We start from the raw sequence: 22,556 nt of genomic DNA, 5'->3' as shown, positions 1-22,556 counted from the left end.
CTAAATGGTAAATGGGTCTAAGTGGGCAGTTTCTAGCCAGAATACACCATCAATACATGAGCTACATGAACATACGCAAAGATTAAAAGCTAACTCTCCTAATTATTATAAGTATTCGACTAATATAATTTGTTCTATATTTGAAAGTTAGATGTAGTGTTGTCAAAAGTACCGACTTCGGCACCAAGTCGGTACTGATATTGTAAAATGTGACGATACCAGCATTTCCCTCTAGCATTTTGAACGGATTCTTACACGCCTCTGATTGGCCATTGTGTTCAGTCGCTCAACATATGTCTCTGTTTGGCTACATTGATCAACGCTTCCAAAACATGTTGTAAATGGACATCTTTGATGCTCTTCATTGAGCGCTTACACAGATACACACGAGAGCGTTTAAAAGATCCCTAATATATCCACTGATAGACGTCTGCTTTCAAACGCTGGATCAATCATAAAAACAGAAAACATAAACCCACTGCTGAGTCCTAGAGCTCAATGATCCTCCCAAAACCCATCTGTCTGTGTCTGCATTTGTAGTCCAGTCACTGCTTAATGTTTACATGTTTCTTTGGTTTCATCCTCTCAGTTCAGCTTCACCTTGCTGTATTCTTGTTCAAATTATTCTTTACACTTTCCAGTGCTCAGTTTCCATCTTTCCTTCATCCAGCTCGTCCTTTATTCACCTTGTCACTTCAATAGCTCCAATTCCCATGGTTCCTCTCTTTATATGACTTACTGGCAGATCCATATCTAGCCCACGTTTGCTGTAGTGGATGGTTTTTACCAGTGCTTTGACGAGTACGTATAGTGCTGTGGAGCCCCCTGCTGGTGCTGTGAGGAAGCACACATTCAGATGAGGCTGTGAGCGCTAATTACATACTTTTTATCATATAGGTTAGTTTAGGGACCATAAAGACACTTTATTTCAAATAAATGCCAATATTTTAAAGTTTCTATGGAAGCTTGTTTCCGCCACAGAATAAAAATAAAAAAGGTAATTGTGACTTTTTATCTCACAATTGCGAGTTTACATCTCAGATTTGCGAGATATAAAGTCAGAATTGTGAGATATAAAGTCAGAATTATGAGATATAAAGTCAGAATTGAGAGATATAAAGTCAGAATTGAGAGATATAAAGTCAGAATTGCGAATTATAAAGTCAGAATTGCGAGATATAAAGTCAGAATTGTGAGATATAAAGTCAGAATTGTGAGATATAAAGTCAGAATTGAGAGATATAAAGTCAGAATTGTGAGATATAAAGTCAGAATTGAGAGATATAAAGTCAGAATTGTGAGATATAAAGTCAGAATTGTGAGATATAAAGTCAGAATTGTGAGATATAAAGTCAGAATTGTGAGATATAAAGTCAGAATTGTGAGATATAAAGTCAGAATTGTGAGATAAAGTCGGAATTGTGAGATATAAAGTCAGAATTGTGAGATATAAAGTCAGAATTGTGAGATATAAAGTCAGAATTGCGAGATATAAAGTCAGAATTGCGAGATATAAAGTCAGAATTGAGAGATATAAAGTCAGAATTGAGAGATATAAAGTCGGAATTGCGAGATATAAAGTAAGAATTGCGAGATATAAAGTCAGAATTGCGAGATATAAAGTCAGAATTGCGAGATATAAAGTCAGAATTGAGAGATATAAAGTCAGAATTGTGAGATATAAAGTCAGAATTGTGAGATATAAAGTCAGAATTGCGAGATATAAAGTCAGAATTGCGAGATATAAAGTCAGAATTGCGAGATATAAAGTCAGAATTGAGAGATATAAAGTCAGAATTGAGAGATATAAAGTCAGAATTGAGAGATATAAAGTCAGAATTGAGAGATATAAAGTCAGAATTGAGAGATATAAAGTAAACTCGCAATTGTGAGATGAAAAAGTCGCAATTTCTGTAAGTTTCTATTCATCAAAGAATCCTGAAAAAAGTTTCCAGAGAAATATTAAGCAGCATAACTGTTTTATAATAAATGTTTCTTGAGCATCAAATCAGCATATCAGAATGATTTCTTAAGGATCATGTGACACTGAAGTAATGATGCTGAAAATTCAGCTTTACTGTCACAGGAATAAATTACATTTTAACATACAGTATATTCACATTGAAATAGTTATTTTAAAGTGTAAAAAATATTTCACAATATCAGAGTTTTTACAGTATTTTTGGTGAGCAGAAGAGACTGTTTTCAAAAACATTAAAAACCTTACCAAACCCAAACCTTTCAACTGTATTTAGATGCAATATGGGGTTTCCTTTACAATTCAGTGAATATTCTGGGTTACATACTGTACACTTGTCAGAAAACTTACGGTAACACTTTATTTTACAGTGTCCTTGTTACATATGTTACATGTACTTACCATAGTAATAAGAGTAAATTATGCATAATTACATGCAACTAACCCTCAACCAAATCCTAATCCTACCCTAACCCTATATTAATGTAGTTGCTTAATATTACTCAGTACTTAAATATTTAATCACACTGTAACAACGACACCGTAAAATAAAGTGTAACCTACACTCCTGTTCCACATGTACATGCTATGTACTTATTATATTAATTACAATAACTGTGTAAAAACTAGAACCTAACCTTAGCCCATGTAGTTACCAGTACTTTCTTGGGTAATAAAGTGCAACCTTTTAACTAAATCAAATGTTGTTGGTTTTAACCAGTAACCTTAAAAGCTTCAGGCCTCGTTCAGAAGCAGTAATGCTCCTGTGAAGGACACCTGAGGCGAATCTCTCGTACTGTGAGAGGAGCTGGTGTCTTCTTCATAAAGCTCAGTGACGGCCAGGTGTTGACCGCTCTCCGATACTCTGCTCTTTCAGGTGGAGGCGCTGGATGTGGACGCTCACGGTCAGAGCAGTGCGTCCTGGATCATGGACTCCAAAGATCCCAAGCGCACCGTCAGCACCAAGTACGAGACCACCATATTCTGATTGGACGATCCTCTCCTCCACGTCCCCCTCCCCCCACCCCCCCTCACACCTTTTCCTTTTGCTCTGTGCCTTCACTCTCTAGATAGACATGACCGAACTCCTTCCTCCTCGCCCTCCTCCACACGGAAGACACCTTCTCCATTCACCTCTTACTTCTCCGTCTGTCTCGCACGGTCCTGACGCCTTTCCTGAGGCCTCCAGTCTCACTCAAACAAACACATTTCCCGCCGTCCTGACGTAGCCCTGTAGGTTTAGGAGCCCGTAGTCGTATCATAACCGTCCCGAAACCAAAGTATAAGTGCTGAGGACCAGAACATCTCATCAGTGCTGTCATGTAACCTTCCTGTGTCAAACGTCAAGAAACTAACATTTCCAACTCCGTTCTGCTCAAAGGACTCCATCTTTCACACTGACCGTTTTTTTCCTCTTAACTAGTTTTTCTTTCTTTTCCTCCTTTCTGTGGTGCTCGTCTCTACCAGGCGTCGACCGCAATGAGACACTGATGAAGACTCTCCTCCTCTTCCTCCTCTTCAGTTTCAGCTAAAACGCCTGGACTTCCCTAAACATGTAGCGTCGAATTAAAAAAAACACCGCCAAGGATTACGTTAAAGGCACTTTCCATGAATATGGTACATTTTGGTGTCCCGTAATTTATTTTTTGGAGCAATAAAGGCACAATTCACATAATATTTAGAATTAGAACGGTAAGACTTTACAATAAGGTTCATTAGTTAACCATTAATGTTAGTTAACATGAACTAAGAATGAACAATACTTCTACAGTATTTATTAATCTTAGTTGATATTAATTTCAACATTTACTGATACATTATTAAAATCAAAGGTTGTGTTTGTTAGCATTTAATTAATGCACTGTGAATTAACATGAACAAACAATGAACAGCTGTATTTGTATTAACTAACATTAACAAAGATTAATAAAAACTGTAACAAATGTAGGTTACACTTTATTTTAAGGTGTCGTTGTTACAGTGTAATTATATATTTAAGTACTGAGTAATATTAATTAACTACATGTACTTACTATAGGGTTAGGGTAGGATTAGGATTTGGTTGAGGGTTAGTTGCATGTAATTATGCATAATTTACTCTTATTACTATGGTAAGTACATGTAACATATGTAACAAGGACACTGTAAAATAAAGTGTTACCTCAAAGGTATTGCTCATGGTTTGTTAGTTCATGTTAGTTAATACATTAACTAATGTTAACTACTGAAACCTTATTGTAAAGTGTTACCTTTAGAACTAATAAACATGAGCCGTTATCTAACGTAAAAAATAACATGATCGCATGTACAGCCAACAGTCAAAACAGCACAGAAGTGTTTTATTTGACTTGAATCAATTACCTAATTATGTTAATTAATTGCCAAAAATATATTTTGCTGTCCCATAATTTGAGTGCACTGTATTTACTCTTATTTATTTTTTAAATAATAGTTTTTCATAAAATTGTTATATCATTTGGACCTTACTAATAATCTCATTTCATTTTCTATTTTTTAAGCAGATTATCATTGACTGCATTTGTCAGCTGTTCAACCCTGTTACCAAAGTTATTGTGAGAAAAAAAGGATTAAACAAATATATTTCTTTAACTTAGGGTAAGTTTATGAATAAGAATAACCACGAACCAAAAACTAGCCAGCTCCTGCTGAGTGAGGCTTAATTAAACTGAATCTTTATTTTATTCTCTATTTTATTTTGGTGGTTTTTATTTTTTTATAAATTTAATTTATTTAATGTTTATTTTTTGTGTTATTATTTTTTAAAAGCACACGTCACAAATAAATCGTTTTTAAAACAGTATTCAAAGATGTCCCAACATTTAGGAATTCATATAAAAGTAACAATATTTGTATAATAACTGTATAATATTTAGTTTGACCTCCTGAGGTGATGGACAGAGGTTAAGCACCTCCTTCCCTTTGCTACAAAGAATAAAAAAATGGCTTGACTTTAAAGCGATGAAATTTCTGTCATTAATTTCTCACGCTCATGTCGTTCCAAACCTGTACAACTTTCCTTAATCTTCAGGACACAAATGAAAACAAAAATGCAAACAAAGCACTCGCGTAGCTTCATAAAATCCACATGGATTACTTTAATGATGTCTTTACTATCTTTCTGGGGCTTGAAAGTGGTAGTTGCGTAGCCTGTCAATGGAGGGACAGAAAACTCTCCAATTTCATCATAAAGATCTTCATTTGTGTTCCGAAGATGAGCGAAAGTCTTATGGGTTTGGAACGACACGAGGGAGAGTAATTAATGACAGACATTTCATGTTTGGGTGAACTATGCTTTAAGTTTTAGTCAAGCCCCATCTTGTACCCTTTCTCATGGAAAGTGCGAGTAAATGATCAGATGTTAAGCATTGTTTGCAGTTTGTGTTCTTTTAGCTCACTTACTGACATCTAAAGATATTATGATGGACTGTGAGGGCTAGATTATTATGAGTCCTTTTATGTTACTATGCACATCTAATTGATGCTATACATTCTGTCCATCCTAACATACTGGCAGAAGCTTCTTTGAGTACATTAGAAGTTAACTGAATTGGGATTGAAGTACCTCGCTGTAAATGTAATTTTGCTGCCAGTATATGGATTTGCGTTTAGCACTGTGATATGATGTGTTGTCTTAAGTCTGAGTTAGCAGACCAGGCTGGGCCTAAATGTCTGAACCAAATCACAAAGAGGTGTCTGAGCAGATCGCCAGCTCAAAATGTGTCTGACGTCAAGGAATCAGAGTCAAGTGTAACATCGACTGCTTGTTATCGGCGTGATCAGGTGGTGCACGCACAAGCAGACTCAAAACAGTGTTGTAGTCAACAGGGGTTCGTACAAGATCAAATGCCATTGTGGTTTAGAAAAGCTGTTTTGTCTTTTGTTTTCTTTACTTTGGGATTTAAATGTGTTCATGTATTCTTCACAAGCCTTAAAAATTCTCATGCGATCATGTAAAATATGGGTGCATTCACAAATACATAACACTTATCAGGGGAAACAACTAAATGTCTCCGCATTCAGAATATCATGATGATATGGAAGCCCATCCGCCACATAAGAAACAAAAAAACATGCTTTGGCAAGTCATACTTGATATATCTCATAATTTCAGCTTTTATATCATGTTTATGAGGTTGTATGCCATAAATATCAGAAGTCGAAATTGGCATAATTGACTTTTTGTGCCAGACTAAGTTGAAAGTGGCATACTAAATCATAAATATGATATAAAAAGTTGAAATTGACGACTTTTACTTCTCATAATTATACTGACTTTTTACATACATGATGTAAAAAGATGAAATTATGAGATTAAAAACTCAAAAAGCTGAAACTGACCAGTCAAAATTGAGATAAAAAGTCATTGGACAAAAGTCATAATGACTTACTTTTTGTCAAAATTATGACTATATCTCAGTTACGACCTTTTATCTCATAATTTTCTTTTTAACCTCTTACCTTATAATTCTGACCTCATAAATTCGACGTTTTATGTCATAATTATGATTGACCCAAGCATTATGTTCTTTGTGTGGCAGAAATCGGCTTTCATATGACGACACACTGGCAGCCAGTTTTATTTGTTGCATCCTTTTAGGACAGTTGTACAGTGATGACAGAATTAGTTCAGTATCAAAGGATAAAGTTATGTTTATGGACCTATGATCAGCATCTCATCCCGTCTAACATCTCCCTGTATTGCCTGCTGTGCTCTCTCTTCATCCTGAAACGTTTCTAACTGTCCCTTTACGTCAGTCTGCTGCTTCTGTTGTGCTTTATTCAGTTCTCTCCTCAAAGTCCTCTCCCTTTGGACCCCAAGGGCTAGCCGTTTGTAATGCCTATTAGTCAATGTGGATATAATATGTGATATAATGATTCACGACCTGGGGAGCTGATTGAGACGCATCCATAAAGCCTGATGTGGGAATGACCATAAATAAATACATAGACATTAAATATTAATTATGTGCAATACTCATTTGAGAAAGTGGGCACGGAGTATATATACGGAGAAATATTTAGCCTAAGATGACATCTGTGCAAAAGCTGTGGTCTATTCCAGTCTTAAAGGTCTAATCGGCTAACTATAAGCTAACTGAAAAAAACTTAAAGAGAACCGTATATACAGTATAATTTATGTAGTTATGTCCAGGGCTTGACATTAACACCTGCCAAATGTGTGTGTGTATTTCAGCAGTGGCATGTCACGCACTCACTCCCACATATAATATATACATTTTTCAGTTGTGTTCTTTTAAAAAGGCATTTGAAATAATAAACTATGGAAATGTAGTGTTGTCAAAAGTATAGATTTTTCGATACTTGATACTGAAATATCTGAAACATGTCCAATACTAATTTTCCACAGAATAGATACCGGAGATCAACTGCTCTCTCTCTCTCTCTCTCTCTCTCCCTCTCCCTCTCCCTCTCCCTCTCCCTCTCCCTCTCTCTCCTCTCTCTCTCTCCTCTCTCTCTCTCTCTCTCTCTCTCTCTCTCTCCGACAGCGAGTGACACATAAACCCGCTTCCACTCACTCACTCGTTTCATTTGATACTGATGAATATTGTCGGTGTTACAGGGCTTGAATTTCGCCGTGGGATTCCACGTATTGGCCATAATTTTACTCGTTCCCACAGATTTTGTTCTCACACCCAAACTGTGGCACATAAAGTCGCCTCTCAGTCCTAAATTGAGTCCTTTTTTGCTGCTTATTGCACTTAAACAGTCAAATGCACACAAAATAATGTCAAAACGCCGGTCTTTGCGAGTATTCATGTGTAACAGTCAGTTATGTTTTAAGTGAACGTAAAGGAAAGAAAACGCATGTGTCAGTGTCTGTGCGTCAGCTCTTAATAAACGTCTGTGCGTCAGCCTAATAAACCTGCTGACAAATTATGAGATGATATTAAAAATATCTACAGTATATGGCAGTGTTTCCCTCATGGTATCGATGTCAGGATTGTGGCCAGTGGAAATGCTGAGCGGCGAGTAACTTTGGAAAACCACAAGCCACAGTGAGTGGTGAGCAAAAAAGTTAATGTCAAGCCCTGGTTATATCACATGATATTTGATGCGTAATCGAAGTCTCCGTGAAATGTCATTTGTATCCCATTTTAATCGGATGTATTTCTGAGTGAAACGAGATATTCATCAAGAATACTGTAGATTGTCCAGTTGGCTGGGACTAGTGCGTCCTACACACCAGAACATACGTCAGCACTGGTTAAAATATCAAGACAAGTTTTGAGCAGCCAATGCTCTCTTTAGTGTCCAAAAGGGAGAAGATTTTGTGGGGGAAATTATTGGTACTACAGCATCTTTCTTTTCCACACCTTCTTTTCTCTTTTCTCATATCTGTTGTAAATGGTATTGGCATGTTAACTAGATCCCACACTTTATTTGTTTGATTTGTTTTAATCCCTGTGTGTATGTCTCCCTGTAGCTGACCAGTGTGTCGGATGCCAAACAGAAAGGAAAGTTGGGATGCCAATGACAGCATGACTGTGGATGAAGCATCAGTTGTATTTCGTGTGTGTGTGTGTGTGTTCGCGTGTTTATATAGTTATATGTAAGTGTGTGAAGCCTGCAGTGATCTCCTCCCATCCCATTAAACACACGAGCCAAAGACAGACCCGTCCGCTGCTCCGCTCGCACACTATTTTAACACTCCCACGCTTAACGAAACCTCTCCCTTTGATAAACATCTTGCTTTTATCAGACTTCAGACGTGTTCAAAGACTTAGAAACACGCAGCAGTCTCTGTATTCTCACGCGGCGACAGGAGCCGGTGTTGACGTCGTCTTTGCTTTGATTTCGGTCGAGTTTTGTTTTACTTTCTTTGTGAAGCGACAGTCTACACACTCCTGTTTTATCTGTGATTTTGTCGTCTAAACTGATGGTCTTTCATCTCACAAAGTGCAGATGCTTTCATTTTGTCTGATAACTTTGAAAATAAAACCAGTAAGTTAAAAACACTGATTCTAGTTCACCAAAACACTGATTATAGACAGTTCAGTCTTGTCTTTTGATGTCCAATTCAGATCAGTCCATCCGTAAGTTGAGATGTTTGATTCGTACTGTCAGTATTTCAAGTCGGTCAACCGACAGGCTTTAGTACGTGCGTCTGTCAAGCTGAACAACATGGGCAAGTCCATTCAAACATGAGGAATGTGAACTATGGTACGAGTTTCAATAGGAAAGGTTTGACAGAAACTCAATGGCAGTTTAACGGGAGATACTCTGTGTTGTGACGTCTTATGGTACACTATTATGATTAGTTAATAACTTTATGATGGCATGAGATTGGTACAGTCCAGATCTTGGTACTTGTAGTGACTTTTACACGTATACTGTGATTTCTAATACAAAATGATGACGTTAATGTGACACTACAAACAACAGCGAGTTGTTTTTATGTGTAGAGTTTCTTAATGGAACTGTTTGTCTCCTTCCTTTTTAATGATTAAGTTGCAGAAAGCAGGGTATGTCGAAAAAAATAATAATGAAACAAATGAAAAGGTTTAAATTTGCATATCCATCCGTCTTAGACAAACCTGTGCTTATATTTTGTGTAGATAATAATGCATAAATATGAGGTTTAGATGGGAAATATTCCTATATGCATTTAGCCCTAGTTTACAAGGATTTTAAGTCTGGTACTTTTTAGTTTGATTTATTTTGAATCTTCATTTTTAACATGGTACGTTAAAAATGGGTACAGTGCTAAATACAAGCAGATGCTAATGCTAGCACCTGTAACAGCCGCAGTGTTTGCACAACTAATCACATTAGCGAATACAACGGTGACAGTTCAGATCATACTCATGGCTAAATGATTAAAATATAAACAATACTGGATTGTAAAGTAATCCTGGGTGGTCTGTCTTTTGATACTTGAATGATTATGCTTTTATAGATATCTCTCTCTATATATATGTATATGTATGTACTGTATGTATTTTTTTTTCTGTTTACTTTTTGGTCATGTTTTTGTCATATCTAGAGAGGAACGTCTTTTTAAAGCTCAACATATCATGGTGTAAGTGAGCATGAGACTGACAATGGTTATCTCTGAGAGACCTTGCCACAGAATCAAAGAGAACGATTGTAAATAATCTTGGGCTTCCAGTCTTTTTTATGATTATTATTTTTCATAATTGTACATCCAATAAATGAAGAGATGATATCCAGTGTCATGTCCTTTTTTTATCCATAACATTAAGCACCAAATGTGAAGGTTCTTGCACATAAATGTCCATTTGTATTTGAGATCAAAAAGCATATTCAGCTCATTTTATTTAGCACAAATATTAACTTTGTTTCTGGTTTGAAGTTTTTTTGTGCAAATAACAGGTGAAAATCAAAGATCTTCAAGTTGCAAAAGTTTTATTCAAAAACATTTAGGGACAGAAATTCCCCCATTTTAGACCTGCAAGGTGTTAAATGAACATTTGGACACAGTATATTAATGATCTGTATTACAGAAAGACACAGCAACAATTTCACTCGACAGTTTCACACAACAATTTAAATATTTCCCAGACAACAACATGCAAAAATTTTACAATATCAGAAAAACTGTTTCAAATGTGATTTTACAAGCTGACAACAAAACAGTTTTAAGAGAGATTATAATGTCAGATTTGTTTCCTTGAGGGTTGACAAATGTACCACAAAAATAAACAATCAGATATTTTCTCTTTGGATGTATGACAATTGACATTACCGCTGTGCCAATATTTGTGTGCTGAAACTTTTTTGCTTTTTGTATTTTTGTTGTCTGTTGTTTTGTTAAATGATTCATGTGCTTCTAAAATTGTGAAATCAACTAATTGGCAACAAGTAATGGCTCATTCTTTTTTTGCTGTGCTTTTGCTATTTTCATAATTTTGCCAGTGACGAAAACCACACATATTGTGCTTAAACGGCAGCAGCAAATTCATAACCAATCACCAGGTTAACTTGGTAATTTCATGAGATCTGGGGCCAGTTTCATAAACACATATGACTTAAGTCTTAAAAACTTTTCTAACCAGCTTGAACTTAGCCAAAGGATTGGCGGTCTTTTTGTTTAAAAAATTATTTTTTATGAAACTGATTTTTAAAATAGTTAGTACTAGTCTTAGAAAGAAAAAAAAAAAGTCATAACATGACTGACTTGTAATACTACTCTAAGGTGATTATGCAACAGGCCCTGAATTGAACTTAAATTAATTTTGGTTGCTCTCTCTTTCTCTTATTATTAAACGTTCTTCGATTGAAAAGTGTGAAAAGAAATGAATGTATTGATCTGGTTTGGAAATGCTCGAGACCGCCGCTGCATTGTAACAGTCTGAATGCAAATTAAATTTCAAGCATAAAAACAACTTATGCGTGCTGGTCCCATGTACATTCATTTGACATTTTGCCTTTCTGTCTTGTACTTTTCTTTGTACATTTTATTGTTTCTCAATTAAACTGCTAGGCATCTCTATCAAACAGCCGCAAATCATTGGTAAACTTTGTAATCCAAATACCCTCCTTGTTAAAAGATCTCACTGCACTCCAATTATCAAACAGTGGTCACGGAGAGCAAAGGGTTGTACACTTTCTTCCCATCTACTGAACGGGTCCCATGAGCCAGGAGCTCCTGAATGGTGATCCAGTTGTCCAGGATGCGTCGGCTGCGTTTCTTCATACTCTTTTTCTGGCTGAGCTCGAGTATGGAAGCCTGTCCCTGCGGTCCAGAGTCTTGCTCCTTCTCTTTCTCTCGCAAGAAGTCCAGTCGGCTCTGCATCATGAACTCGCGGCGGCGCCGTTGCTCCCGAGCTCTCAGAAGCTGCTGTTTGCGTTCCTCCTTGCTCCAATAGCGTCCCATCTTCATTTCACTAACCGCATCGTCGTCCGTGGTCATCCCGCTGCGCTCCTCCCGAATCTTCATGGCGCGAGCCTTTAGCAAACGGTCTCTTACCGGACGCTTCGCCACGTAGCGTGAGCCGTCGCTGCGGATCTTTACCTTCCACTCCATGCGAGGTGAAGATGGAGGCAGCGTTGGTGGTATAATCAAAGAAGTGGCGGTGGATTCTCTGTTTGCACAAGTTATTGTGCTGGAGTGAGCAGGAACCTGTTCAGGGGTGTCCCGAACTTCTGCACTGTCAATGTCCCTCAACTGCATGCAACTCTGGTAGCGTTGAGGCAGCGTGGTACTGCAGTGGCGTCGGGACAGGTACGGACTGTTTTCTGCACTCCTTCCCCCTTTCACTATCCCGGGAGTGAGAGTCCCATTAGCATGGGAGCCCCTTCGTGCTCCATCCAATCCCTTCCTACTGCTGCCGCCATTACGAGAGACTGACCGAAGCCTTGTTGCTGGATTAGAGTCTCTGTTGTCCCCGAGTTCTTCACTCTTTTTCTTGGCATCTGATGAAGGCGGCGTGTTTGGATTCTTCTCCCGGCTTGTGCTCGTCCTGTGACGGGGCGTCCGAGGTCGCATGGTTGCAGAGGCACTGGAATCTCCCGCCGCGGAGGGCGAGGGGTATCGTTCGCTTGCCAGAGGTGTGCTTCTGCAACTTTCCCCACCCGTATTATAGGCGCTTGTGCTCTCCTTGTCAGAGCGTTCCCTTTCTGGGATCTCGTTGATATCTGACAGTTCATGGTGGATGGCCTCTGCACCTCCACACCTCGCCTTTGCTCCTTTTTCTTCATCGTCCTCTTCGTCAGCTGGCCAGACCTTCAGGCAGCGTTGGCGCAACTGATTCATCTTTTGAGCCCGCAAAACATTGCGCCACTTGAACTCCAGGTGGCGTATTTCCTCATCTAGAAGGGAAATCTCGTGCTGCATCAGGCTCTCGTTACAATTCATGTCAATACTGGCGCCATGGTTCCTCCCGTCCAAAAGAAGAAGTGCGTTTCCATTCTTCTCGTAAAGGCACCGGATCTCCAGTAGCTCTCGGTAACGTTCATATTCCTCTTCGGTTAAACCTGGCATGAGCACTCTGCTGGTCCCTGAGCCCAGTGTTTCAGGCACCCCGTGATCTGCCACTCCCACCCCATCCGGCCCTAGCAGCGAGTCGTTGCTGTAGTGAAACTCCCATCCGTGCTGAGCGGCGCGAAACTTGCGCAAACTGCCGGGTGTGTTGGTGGCATTGGTGGTGCATGCACTGGTGGGATCATCCGCCAGCTCGGAGGACTCTTCACAGCGCGTGCTTTCATCTGTGCGACCCACCCCGCTGTCCAGCTCCTGGCTGTTATTGAGGGCAGTGTGCCACAAGTTGGGGCGGCCACCTCTGATCCCACTGATGTCACTCAGCAAGGAGCTCGCTTTCCTCTGGTGTTGCGGGCTGGGTAAGTTAGAGGCGTTTTCCAAGTCCTCTAGATCCAGGCCCACACTCAACTCCAAATCCAGATCATCAGCCTCATTCTTCCAAGATTTGGATTGTTGAAGATAGAAAGCAAGAAGAAAAAAAAATCTAATTAGCAAAATACTTTATAAGTCATGCTGCACTCTTAGGTTCAATGGGTCTCTATATAGAACCCTAGGGTTCTTGACTCAATTTTATGGCAAAAGGTTCTATATAAGGAGAAGTGTCTTAAGTGATTGAATAATAATTAAATTTTTAACAGGTTATTTAAAAAAAATCTAGTGATAAAGCATGTTTACGAGCTGTTTAATTCATAAAATGATCACATGATGATACCCTTAAAATGTTCTATAAGGCCAATTCACACTGCACAGAAAAATGCCAATTAACACCAAAAAAGTTAGCTGTTGGGTTTAGAATTTTATTAAAAATAACGGTCATGTTCACATTGACCCAACAGACACCGACAAACACTGATTGACACGTTCATTTGAGTGAAAATAAACCCTGAGCAACACCAACAGACGGCGACACACTGATCCGACAAAACCCAACAAACTTCGTTTTTTTTTTTGCGTTTGTCTGCGCGGTGTGAATTGGCCTATTAGTCCAGTCATTTTAAGCCAAAATGGGCGTCAACCTTGAACAAATTGCAACAGAAGCAAACTCAACTGATTTTGTATCCTCAATATGTCCTGAGTAGGGGGGGGGGGAAAAGCCCAGAAGAATCCCATTAGGGGAAAGTTTTGAAAAAGACCCAAATATAGCCTATTCATACGCCTATTCATTCTTTTTCTTGAATCTTGTTGACATATAACAGTAAAATACTTCATGTTAAGGTCTGAATGGAACCCATTTAGGCTACCATGAGCATTAATACATAGAGGCAGGAAGAAGTACTTTAGAAACCAGTCTTTATTCATTATTATTGCAGAGATGGGATTTGGGGCTGAGTCCGTGGGACTGTTTCTGGGGATTTACTTTTTATTTTACCTACCTTTTGTCTTCTGCATTCTCCTTACCATTGTCTCCTGTTCTTCCCTCAGACTCGTCCCACAGAAACAGTCCCACGGACCCAGCCCCAAACCCCATCTCTGCAATAATAATTAATAAAGGCTGGTTTAAAGTACTTCTTCCTGCCTCTATGTATTAATGCTCATGGTAGCCGTAATGGGTTCCATTCAGACCTTAACATCAAGTATTTTACTGTTATTTGTCAACAAGATTGAACAAGACATTTTCACCTGGCTAGACCCAATGTTTAGATCTGTTGTGGTATTTATGCAAATTAGCACATAAGTAATTAGATTATGCACCGTTTGTCCATGTTAACAAACAATTTCAAAACACTTGCAATACATTTTTCGTTTGTCTTGATGTAAGTAATCAACTCAGTAATTTTCATGGTGATATCTAAAGGTTAAAATTTTTACCCTATTCATGTGAGAAAAAGAATTAGGCGTATGAATAGGCGTATATTTGGGTATTTTTCGAAACTTTCCCCTAATGGGATTCTTCGGGGGTTTTTTTCCCCCCTTACTCAGGACATATTGAGGATACAAAATCAGTTGAGTTTGCTTCTGTTGCAATTTGTTCAACCTTTTTTCATAAAATGACTGGACTATATATATGAAGCGCCTAACAGGACCCTTGAGGGTTCTATATAGAACCTTTTCTTCTAAAAGTGCAGTAGGCACTGTATGCAGAGAAACTTGCTTAAAACACGTTCTGATTGGTCAACAGCAGCAAACACATTAAAACACCCCTGTCTGAACAGCAGAGGGCAGTGTTTGCCAATGTAAGTCCAATTTTGGATGCTGGAACTGATTGTGGGGTCTTTTCCCATCTGTTGTAGGAGGCCTTTAAATGTGAGAGGTTTCTCAAATGAGCCACCTGTGCTGGGGAATATACTGGCCCAAGGGCTCACACACACCATCTGGACCTTCCATACTCACACACACACTTGTGTACTACTGACCCCAAATACTAAAACTGTACTACAGTAACTATTTCCCAATTGACCATTCACTGTTCATTTGTTCTTATTCTCATCTCTTGGTTTAATGATTTTCCACAAACTGTTTTTAAAGAATCTCAATTAGATTTTTACTTTGTGCCAAACCCTATGGATACAGCTGACAGATTTGTAGAGAAAAATACTGAAATTCAATTAAAGATGGCGTTTTATTTCAGAACTGGACCCAAATGGGTTTTATTCAGACCAATGGTGTATAAAGCTTCTTTTTTTTTATCTTCATTGGCTATAAACTTGTATGTTATATTAAACACAAATGAATATCTTTCTGGGTTCAAAATCAGCATCCTCAGTTTATCATGATTATTATATGCAAATAAGATGCATTTTTTGTGATCTTTATTACCTTGTTCTCTTGTACAGCTTTTGTGTCAAATAGTATCATGGTAAATTAACTTCATAAACATGCCTCAGACTTCAAATGCTGTTTTGGTCTATTTGTATTCATGAACTGGGTGATTCCTTGGGGGTTTGCATTATGTTTTATTTAAATATTTACCAGTGAGATACGGACTGTTGCTATGGCTTCCACAAGGGCTAAAGATGATAAATCTGGTTGTTAAAGCATGCTGACAGACCATGAGGTTTGGGACCAATCAGTGAAGAGACACACACACAGAGAAGATATTGAGACATTATAATTTGTGTCCTTATTTTAACTTAGTCTGTTGATTTTGATTCTCGCACATTGAAGCTGACCTTCAATTTCAGTGCGATGAATGAAACTAATTTTGTTTTGTTATTTGATCACACTGCCAATATTAAGATATTTTATACAAAATTGTAAAATAACAGTTTCAAAAATGATAATTGGATGTCATTCACTTAACCTTCCCAACTTTTCCACATACTAAAAAGAAAGACTAGTCAGTATGTAGTGTATACTAGTGTTCAGTTAGTAGCTACTCTTTCATTCTGAACAAAGCCGATGTCTCAGACTGCATTGGAAATGTTCAAGGAAATAAAATGGATATTGTGACTCACTATTGGAGGATGTGTATTATGGGATGTCCTAAGTCTTTCTCTAAAGTGTGACCTTGAGTAGAACAAAAGACTGCCAAACCATGTGTCCTCATCTCTCCTTGTGTTTTGTTCTCTCTCTTCCATTTATTTCCTCGTCTGGGTTTTTTGTCCTTCTCTGCCCTTTTCTGTCTGCTTTCATTTGTAAATGGAGAACAGAACGAAGCCATGTGTTCACCTGTACACTATAACACATTTGTCTGTTACTGCTTGAATAAGCAGACCATAATACACTTCAAGTAATGTCTGAATATCAAATTAGTTGTCATCAATAGCTTCAGTAATACGTGAACGTTCACCAAACATTCGCCCTGTGCTGCTACTGAATCTACAGACTCACAGCATAAGAAATTATATTTACTGGAGTTATGAGTTTGTGCTCGAGATGTGAATGTGGTGACTGGTGAGATAGAGACTGAATGCTGCAAAACAATTCAAAAGATAATAAATAGACAACATGGTTTTCATTTGCACTTCTCCCGCTTCAATAAGAAAATTCTGTATGAAAGCGATTAACTTAATTGAATCAAGCGATGATATCTGACTGCTGTTCATAAAGCCGAGAGAGTCTCACCTCGATGTCTGGTCGTGCCAGTAGCAGAGAGATGTTGGTGCTGTCCTCTCTGGTCAGGATGGCCACTGCTTCCTCTCGGTTCTGGACATCCACCCCGTTTATCTGAACACAAAGACACATCAACAACATGTCACATCACAGGTGATTGTTGTGCTCATGAGTTTACATAACCCTTGCATCATCTGTATTTTGTATTATTATTATTGTTTTGTTTATTTTGCCCTAAAGAAGCTGATGCAGGAGGAGTTTTATTAAGAACCAGTATATAATCTTTTGAACATTGATTATTTTGTCCTGTGGAATAAAAGTAAATATATGTTATGTCAGATATGTTCTTCAGGGCAGATGTAAAATGTATGATTCCTCTTATTTTAAAAACAACGATAAACTTCTTATGGAATCTGTAATGGTTATGGATAAGCAGAAAATACAACAACATGATTTTGCCAAGTAGGATCAACATCTCGTAGCTAGTTATTAAAAAGAATGATTTTAAGTAGGGATGCACCAGTACGAACATTTTGGCCGATACCGATAATTCTTTGATTGAAAGCCGATGACCGATATATTGGCCGATAAATCTAAATCCAAATTTTCCATAATTTTTGAGAGCCTGATTACAAAAACAAAAGTCTCATCATTAAAACCCATGTCCCAAACACAATTATAATGATGTTCTTCTTATAATTTTATGTAGCCTACAGTATATGACGGACTTGCGCTGCAAATGTTGCACTTTACTGTACAGTATTTTCCATTTTTTAAGTGATTCAAATCATATTTCAAGCAATTCAAAACCATCATGGTGAACAGTGCACATCTGAAGTGTCTCACCTGAAGGAAATTATACATTTATCGGCTTTAATATATCAGCAAAATTTTCTTATCGGGCCGATAATGATAACATTAAAAATGAACATATCATCCGATACTGACATGGTGGCCGATATATCGTGCATCCCTATTTTTAAGCCACCAACCTTAAACCATACTCTAAAATTTAATTGGTTGATATCAAGGAAGTTGATCATTATTGGACCACTTGTGAACAGTGTGTCGTTAATCTGTTTTCAGACGGATAATAACACAGTTTGGCTTCGGTTACCTGCAGTATTCGGTCTCCCTCGCGGATTCGGCCATCCTTGGCAGCAATGCTATTAGGGTTGACCTGTAATATGATACAAAATCAGTGCCGGCGACGGGATGGTTGCTGCATACAAGAATACTACTTCTGCTGTATAAATATATAACTCAAATAATCGTTTAAAACAAACATTTACATAATGTAAATATATATCCCTTGGATATGCTGTGGGGGCAAGTGCTTCCAAACAGTCAAAACAAAAAAAAAAATGATACAGTGGATATTAAAATTCTACACACCCCTGTTAAAATAGCGGGTTTTGTGATGTAAAAAATGAAACAAAGATAAATCACATCAGAACTTTTGCACATTTAATGTGAAAACTACAACCTATGCAATGCCACTGAAAATCAAAGTGACACATTTGGGAGACTGGATATATCAGAAAACAATGTTGATCAGAGTCACTTTAGCTTAAGACAGGTCTGTGTGTACTGTTTTTACATGAGCTTGATGATTAGTTCATTCTGAACACACTCACATACCCAATTATAAAAGGGGGTGCACACGTTTGCAGGTTCTTCTAAGTTTTTGTTTTTATATTATTTCTCTGAAATGTGTCACTTTACACTTTTTACATTATACACAAAAACACTTTTTTAACGAGGAGTGAATTCTTTTAATTGGGTATGTGAGTGTGCTCTTTTTCTTTTTTTATATATTCACTGCATTTTAACATTTTTTCATTTATTCTGATCAGGGCCGGATTAAGAATTCAGAGGCCCCTGGGCACAATGTCTTGTAGGCCCCCCCCTTAGGCAGGCCAAATGTAGTTTGTCCAAGGAAAGAAATCCCCCGCAAGAAATTTTTGTACATTTTAAGGTTAAATGCATTAATCTGGTGCACTTTGAGAGCTCAAAATGAAGAGCTTCAACCCATGAACTGTGCACACTGAACAAATAAAAAGCAATGACTTGTACCTGGATATTAAAGAGGGCTCAAACATCTTTTTAGTTATGATATAGAGTCTCAGTCTGCATTACATTATCACTGGTGTTTTGGGATGCCAAACAATTATTATAATAATATAATGATGATTTATATAATTATTCCTATGACATAAAATCCATAAATGTAGGCCTATTGTATAAATGAAAATGAATATTTCAAAAGTAGGCTATATTTTACATTACACTATAGTATAGGAAAATTACAATACTTTTGTCCTAATTTCTTCACTTGCAAGAAATAAACCCTTGAGCTTTTATTGTGGAGAAAACACCAGATCACCATGCTGATCACGTGAGCACAAAGTGCGCACTTTTCTTTAAATCACGCAGCACAAACAGAATGCCTATACAGGATACTTAATTAAAGTCTTGTGCTGTTTTATAAAGGCACAAAGCCATATCACGGTTTCGATTTTAGTTCGTTGGCAAAATATAACGCTAGAGACTTTTATGTTAGGCTATACATTTTGTGTTGGGAAAAGGGAGAAGAGCGAGTTCGGCAAAAGGCGGGTCGAACGTGTCAAAATCTACTTTCAAGCACCTCACGTCCTACGACCTATGCCACTGTAGATATTTAGTGGCGGGCGTCTTTTTGCCAAAAAGACAGGCACTTAGTGCAAATATACGCTCCGTTATCGGAAACGTAAAAAAATAAGGATTTTTTTTCTTCCACTCGCTTGGGCCCCATAATGCCCATTGGATAATCCGGCTGGGTGCCCCCCTATTGGCTGGTATCGCCCAATCCCGTCTATGGATAATCCGGCCCTGATTCTGATGCTACACAATATCCATGTACATTTTTACTGTAAATGCATTACTGTACACATTTTTCACAAACAGAATTGGTTAAAAAAATGGATGTGATCATCGACAGCATCTGTGGCGCATTTGATATTAAACATTTTCTTTCAAAATTTGCTTGAAAAGGGTCATTTCTGCAATCTAAACATATGCTGTAATGTGACGTGTAATTTCTACAGCTTTATCTTCAACAGAGAGAATGTACAAAAATAGTGACCGTTTCCAAACAAGTTTCCTAAACACTCCCGCTACCCTTGGCCGGTCAAGATGCCCGCCTCAAAACTTAAGCCATTGGGCTGGTTGGGATGCTCAAATTACCCTATGTTGAAATACCCTACAAATGGCTTGCCTTTGCCTTTGCAAATTAAACTAAATACAAAATTGCATGCTTCAAATGTAACATTTCATTAGGCTTCGCGTCAGGTTCTTTGCCACCACATCGTGCACTAAAATCATTGAATGCACTTCTAGCAGTAGATTATCACGATTATACCATGGTCATTTGCCAGCATTGACAACTTATTGATGTTTGCAGTGCAATATTTGACCTGAAAGCATAAAAATGATGGTTATTAGATCTAGCATTCTGCCCGCTTTGAATCTGACAGAGATAAAGAAGTGCGTAAGATTACATTTATTTCAATGAATGAATTATAGCATTTATTTGAATTTATTATCAAGAGAGAGAGAGACATTGAGAGAAACAGTGCATTGATATAGAGCTGTGATTAAACTGACTTGGAACAACCTGTGCATTAAACGGTTTTATTGCACACCTTTCAGCCAATCAAAATCGAGTATTCAGCCAGACCATGATATAAAGAATTAATAATATACAGTTTGCAAAATTGAAAGCCTCTGTGTTAAGTAACAAGGTGTAATTGCATTGTAATTGTCCTGTTTAAGTAGGATTATCTTGTGCACATGCACTAATTCTTGAGAGATGAAATGGTGTTCTGGAATTAATATGGCATTTTATTTAAAATAATGATTTATCTAATGCTGAAGCAGAAGGGCGTAGGTTCACAATCCTCCCTGAGGCTTCATTCATAATTCATCGGTCAGCAGATTCCCATTATTCCCCATTTCTCACCTCTCCCACGTAGATGCCCAGATCCTCTTCATCATCAGTGCGATAACACACCGTTAAACCCAGTTTATCTTGCTGACAAGATTTATACAATTCCACCTCCTGAAGGAAAACAGATAGAGAGAGAGCTAAACAAACAGAGATAAGATGCTCCTCTTCTGCCAGTGTTTCTGGCTAAAATAAGCTTATTTTGTAGTAGAGGAAATTTAAAGAGACTATGTTGACCTCATACTCCAGGTCATCTTGTCTGTCCACCTCATGTTGACTAATGTCAAAGTAGTCCGTTGGGTCATAATACACATGATCCATAGGAGAGCTGAGGAGAAAAATAAAATATCTACAATTAACCACTAGAGTGACGCATAGAAAAGCAGTCACAAAAAGCCAGTGTAAGTGCAACTGTTATTTAATGCATATATATTATTTAGTCTTTTATAAACTTCCAATTCACTCAGTATAATAAATATTTTGGTTACATTTTATTTTAAGGTGTCCATTTATGTACTGAGTAATATTTACTACATTACTATATAATCAGGGTTTGGTTTAGGGTTATGCAGAATGTACTGTTATCACTACAGCAACTACAACATGTGTAACAAGGACAGTGTAAAATTAAGTGTTAGTTTTAAACTTTAGAATGAATATATTGTAAGAACATCCCTAACAAAATAGCCTGTCCATATACTTTTCATGTGAAAGCATCTGATGTCAAATATTTATTTTCTGTAAGGTAAAATAATAGTATAACATACACTGCCGTTCAAAAGTTTGGGGTTAGTAATATATCATTTTTTTAAAACATGCATTAAATAGCTAAAAAATATATATATTTAAGATAAATCCTAATTTTTTTATCAGTTTCCACAAAAATATGAAGTAGCTGTTTTCAACATCGACAATAACAAATATTTCTTGAGCATCAAATCATCATATTAGAGTGATTTCTGAAGGATCATGTGACACTGAAGACTGGAGTAATGATGCTGAAAATTCAGTTTTGATCACAGGAATAAATTACACTTTAAAATATACTCACGGCTATTTTAAATTGTAATAATATTTCACAATATTACTGTTTATACTGAATTTTTGATCAAATAAATACAGTCCAAGTATAACCTACAGCACACTTGTGAAGGGTAATACTGCACATTAAATGATGTTCCTACTGTACGTACATCATCATAAAAGCATTGATTTTGAAACAGTGTGTGTTCTGGAGGCCATCTTACAGCTGTCTGAAGAGGTACGGCTCCGGCATGGGTGGCAGTGGAGGGGAAGGAGGAGACGCGGGTCTGTTGTGATGGACAGCTCGGCCTAATGTCACCATGTGCTGGAAGCTGATGTCTGTCTGCGTCCCGCTGTCCACACAGTCCGTCACGAGCACCGTCCCGCCAGCGGCTCCAGGAGCACCGGCTCTCCTCCTCGTGTTCCGCTTACAGCGCAGCGCCTGCAGACTCTGGTCCTGAGACAGCCGGGACAGGGCTTTACTGTTCACCTGCGTTCAGACACATCCATGCTGAGAACATTAACACTTTAACTCATTAGATATGATAAAGGGGTCGAGTCGTCCATTTTTCCTTGATATTTTTTCATCTTGA

General features: G+C 37.8%; 2 protein-coding genes across 20 annotated transcripts in view; one reads left to right on the top strand and one right to left on the bottom strand.

Moving 5' to 3' along the window:
* LOC307145432 (ankyrin repeat and SAM domain-containing protein 1A) overlaps window positions 1-15,282 on the top strand; it is a gene marked incomplete at its 3' end in the record, with an annotated part of 130,209 nt that extends 114,927 nt beyond the window's left edge. For 7 of the 17 annotated variants that reach the window (XM_079848560.1, XM_079848559.1, XM_079848554.1 and 4 more), the window contains 2 exons: window positions 2,856-2,944; window positions 8,445-9,629. In XM_079848560.1, the coding sequence (XP_079704686.1) occupies window positions 2,856-2,944; window positions 8,445-8,448 (93 nt within the window). Of the gene's footprint in view, window positions 1-2,855; window positions 2,967-3,048; window positions 3,103-8,444; window positions 9,630-14,384; window positions 14,467-15,193 lie in introns of those variants that run through there. The other 10 variants (XM_079848557.1, XM_079848566.1, XM_079848564.1 and 7 more) reach the window with 5 other exon arrangements.
* Window positions 10,379-22,556, bottom strand: part of LOC307145437 (PDZ domain-containing protein 4) — a 37,912-nt gene continuing 25,734 nt past the window's right edge. For all 3 annotated transcript variants that reach the window (XM_079848574.1, XM_079848575.1, XM_079848576.1), the window contains exons 2-7: window positions 22,188-22,453; window positions 21,178-21,268; window positions 20,956-21,054; window positions 18,073-18,135; window positions 16,968-17,069; window positions 10,379-13,397 (exon numbers count right to left, since the gene is read on the bottom strand). In XM_079848574.1, the coding sequence (XP_079704700.1) occupies window positions 11,553-13,397; window positions 16,968-17,069; window positions 18,073-18,135; window positions 20,956-21,054; window positions 21,178-21,268; window positions 22,188-22,453 (2,466 nt within the window). In that variant the 3' untranslated portion in view covers window positions 10,379-11,552. The remainder of the gene's footprint in view (window positions 13,398-16,967; window positions 17,070-18,072; window positions 18,136-20,955; window positions 21,055-21,177; window positions 21,269-22,187; window positions 22,454-22,556) is intronic.

The sequence above is a fragment of the Squalius cephalus genome (assembly GCF_949319135.1).
Source record: "Squalius cephalus genome assembly, chromosome: 18".
NCBI lineage: Eukaryota > Metazoa > Chordata > Actinopteri > Cypriniformes > Leuciscidae > Squalius > Squalius cephalus.
The sequence above is the reverse complement of the archived record's forward strand: the minus strand, read 5'-3'. Positions and strand labels throughout refer to the sequence as shown.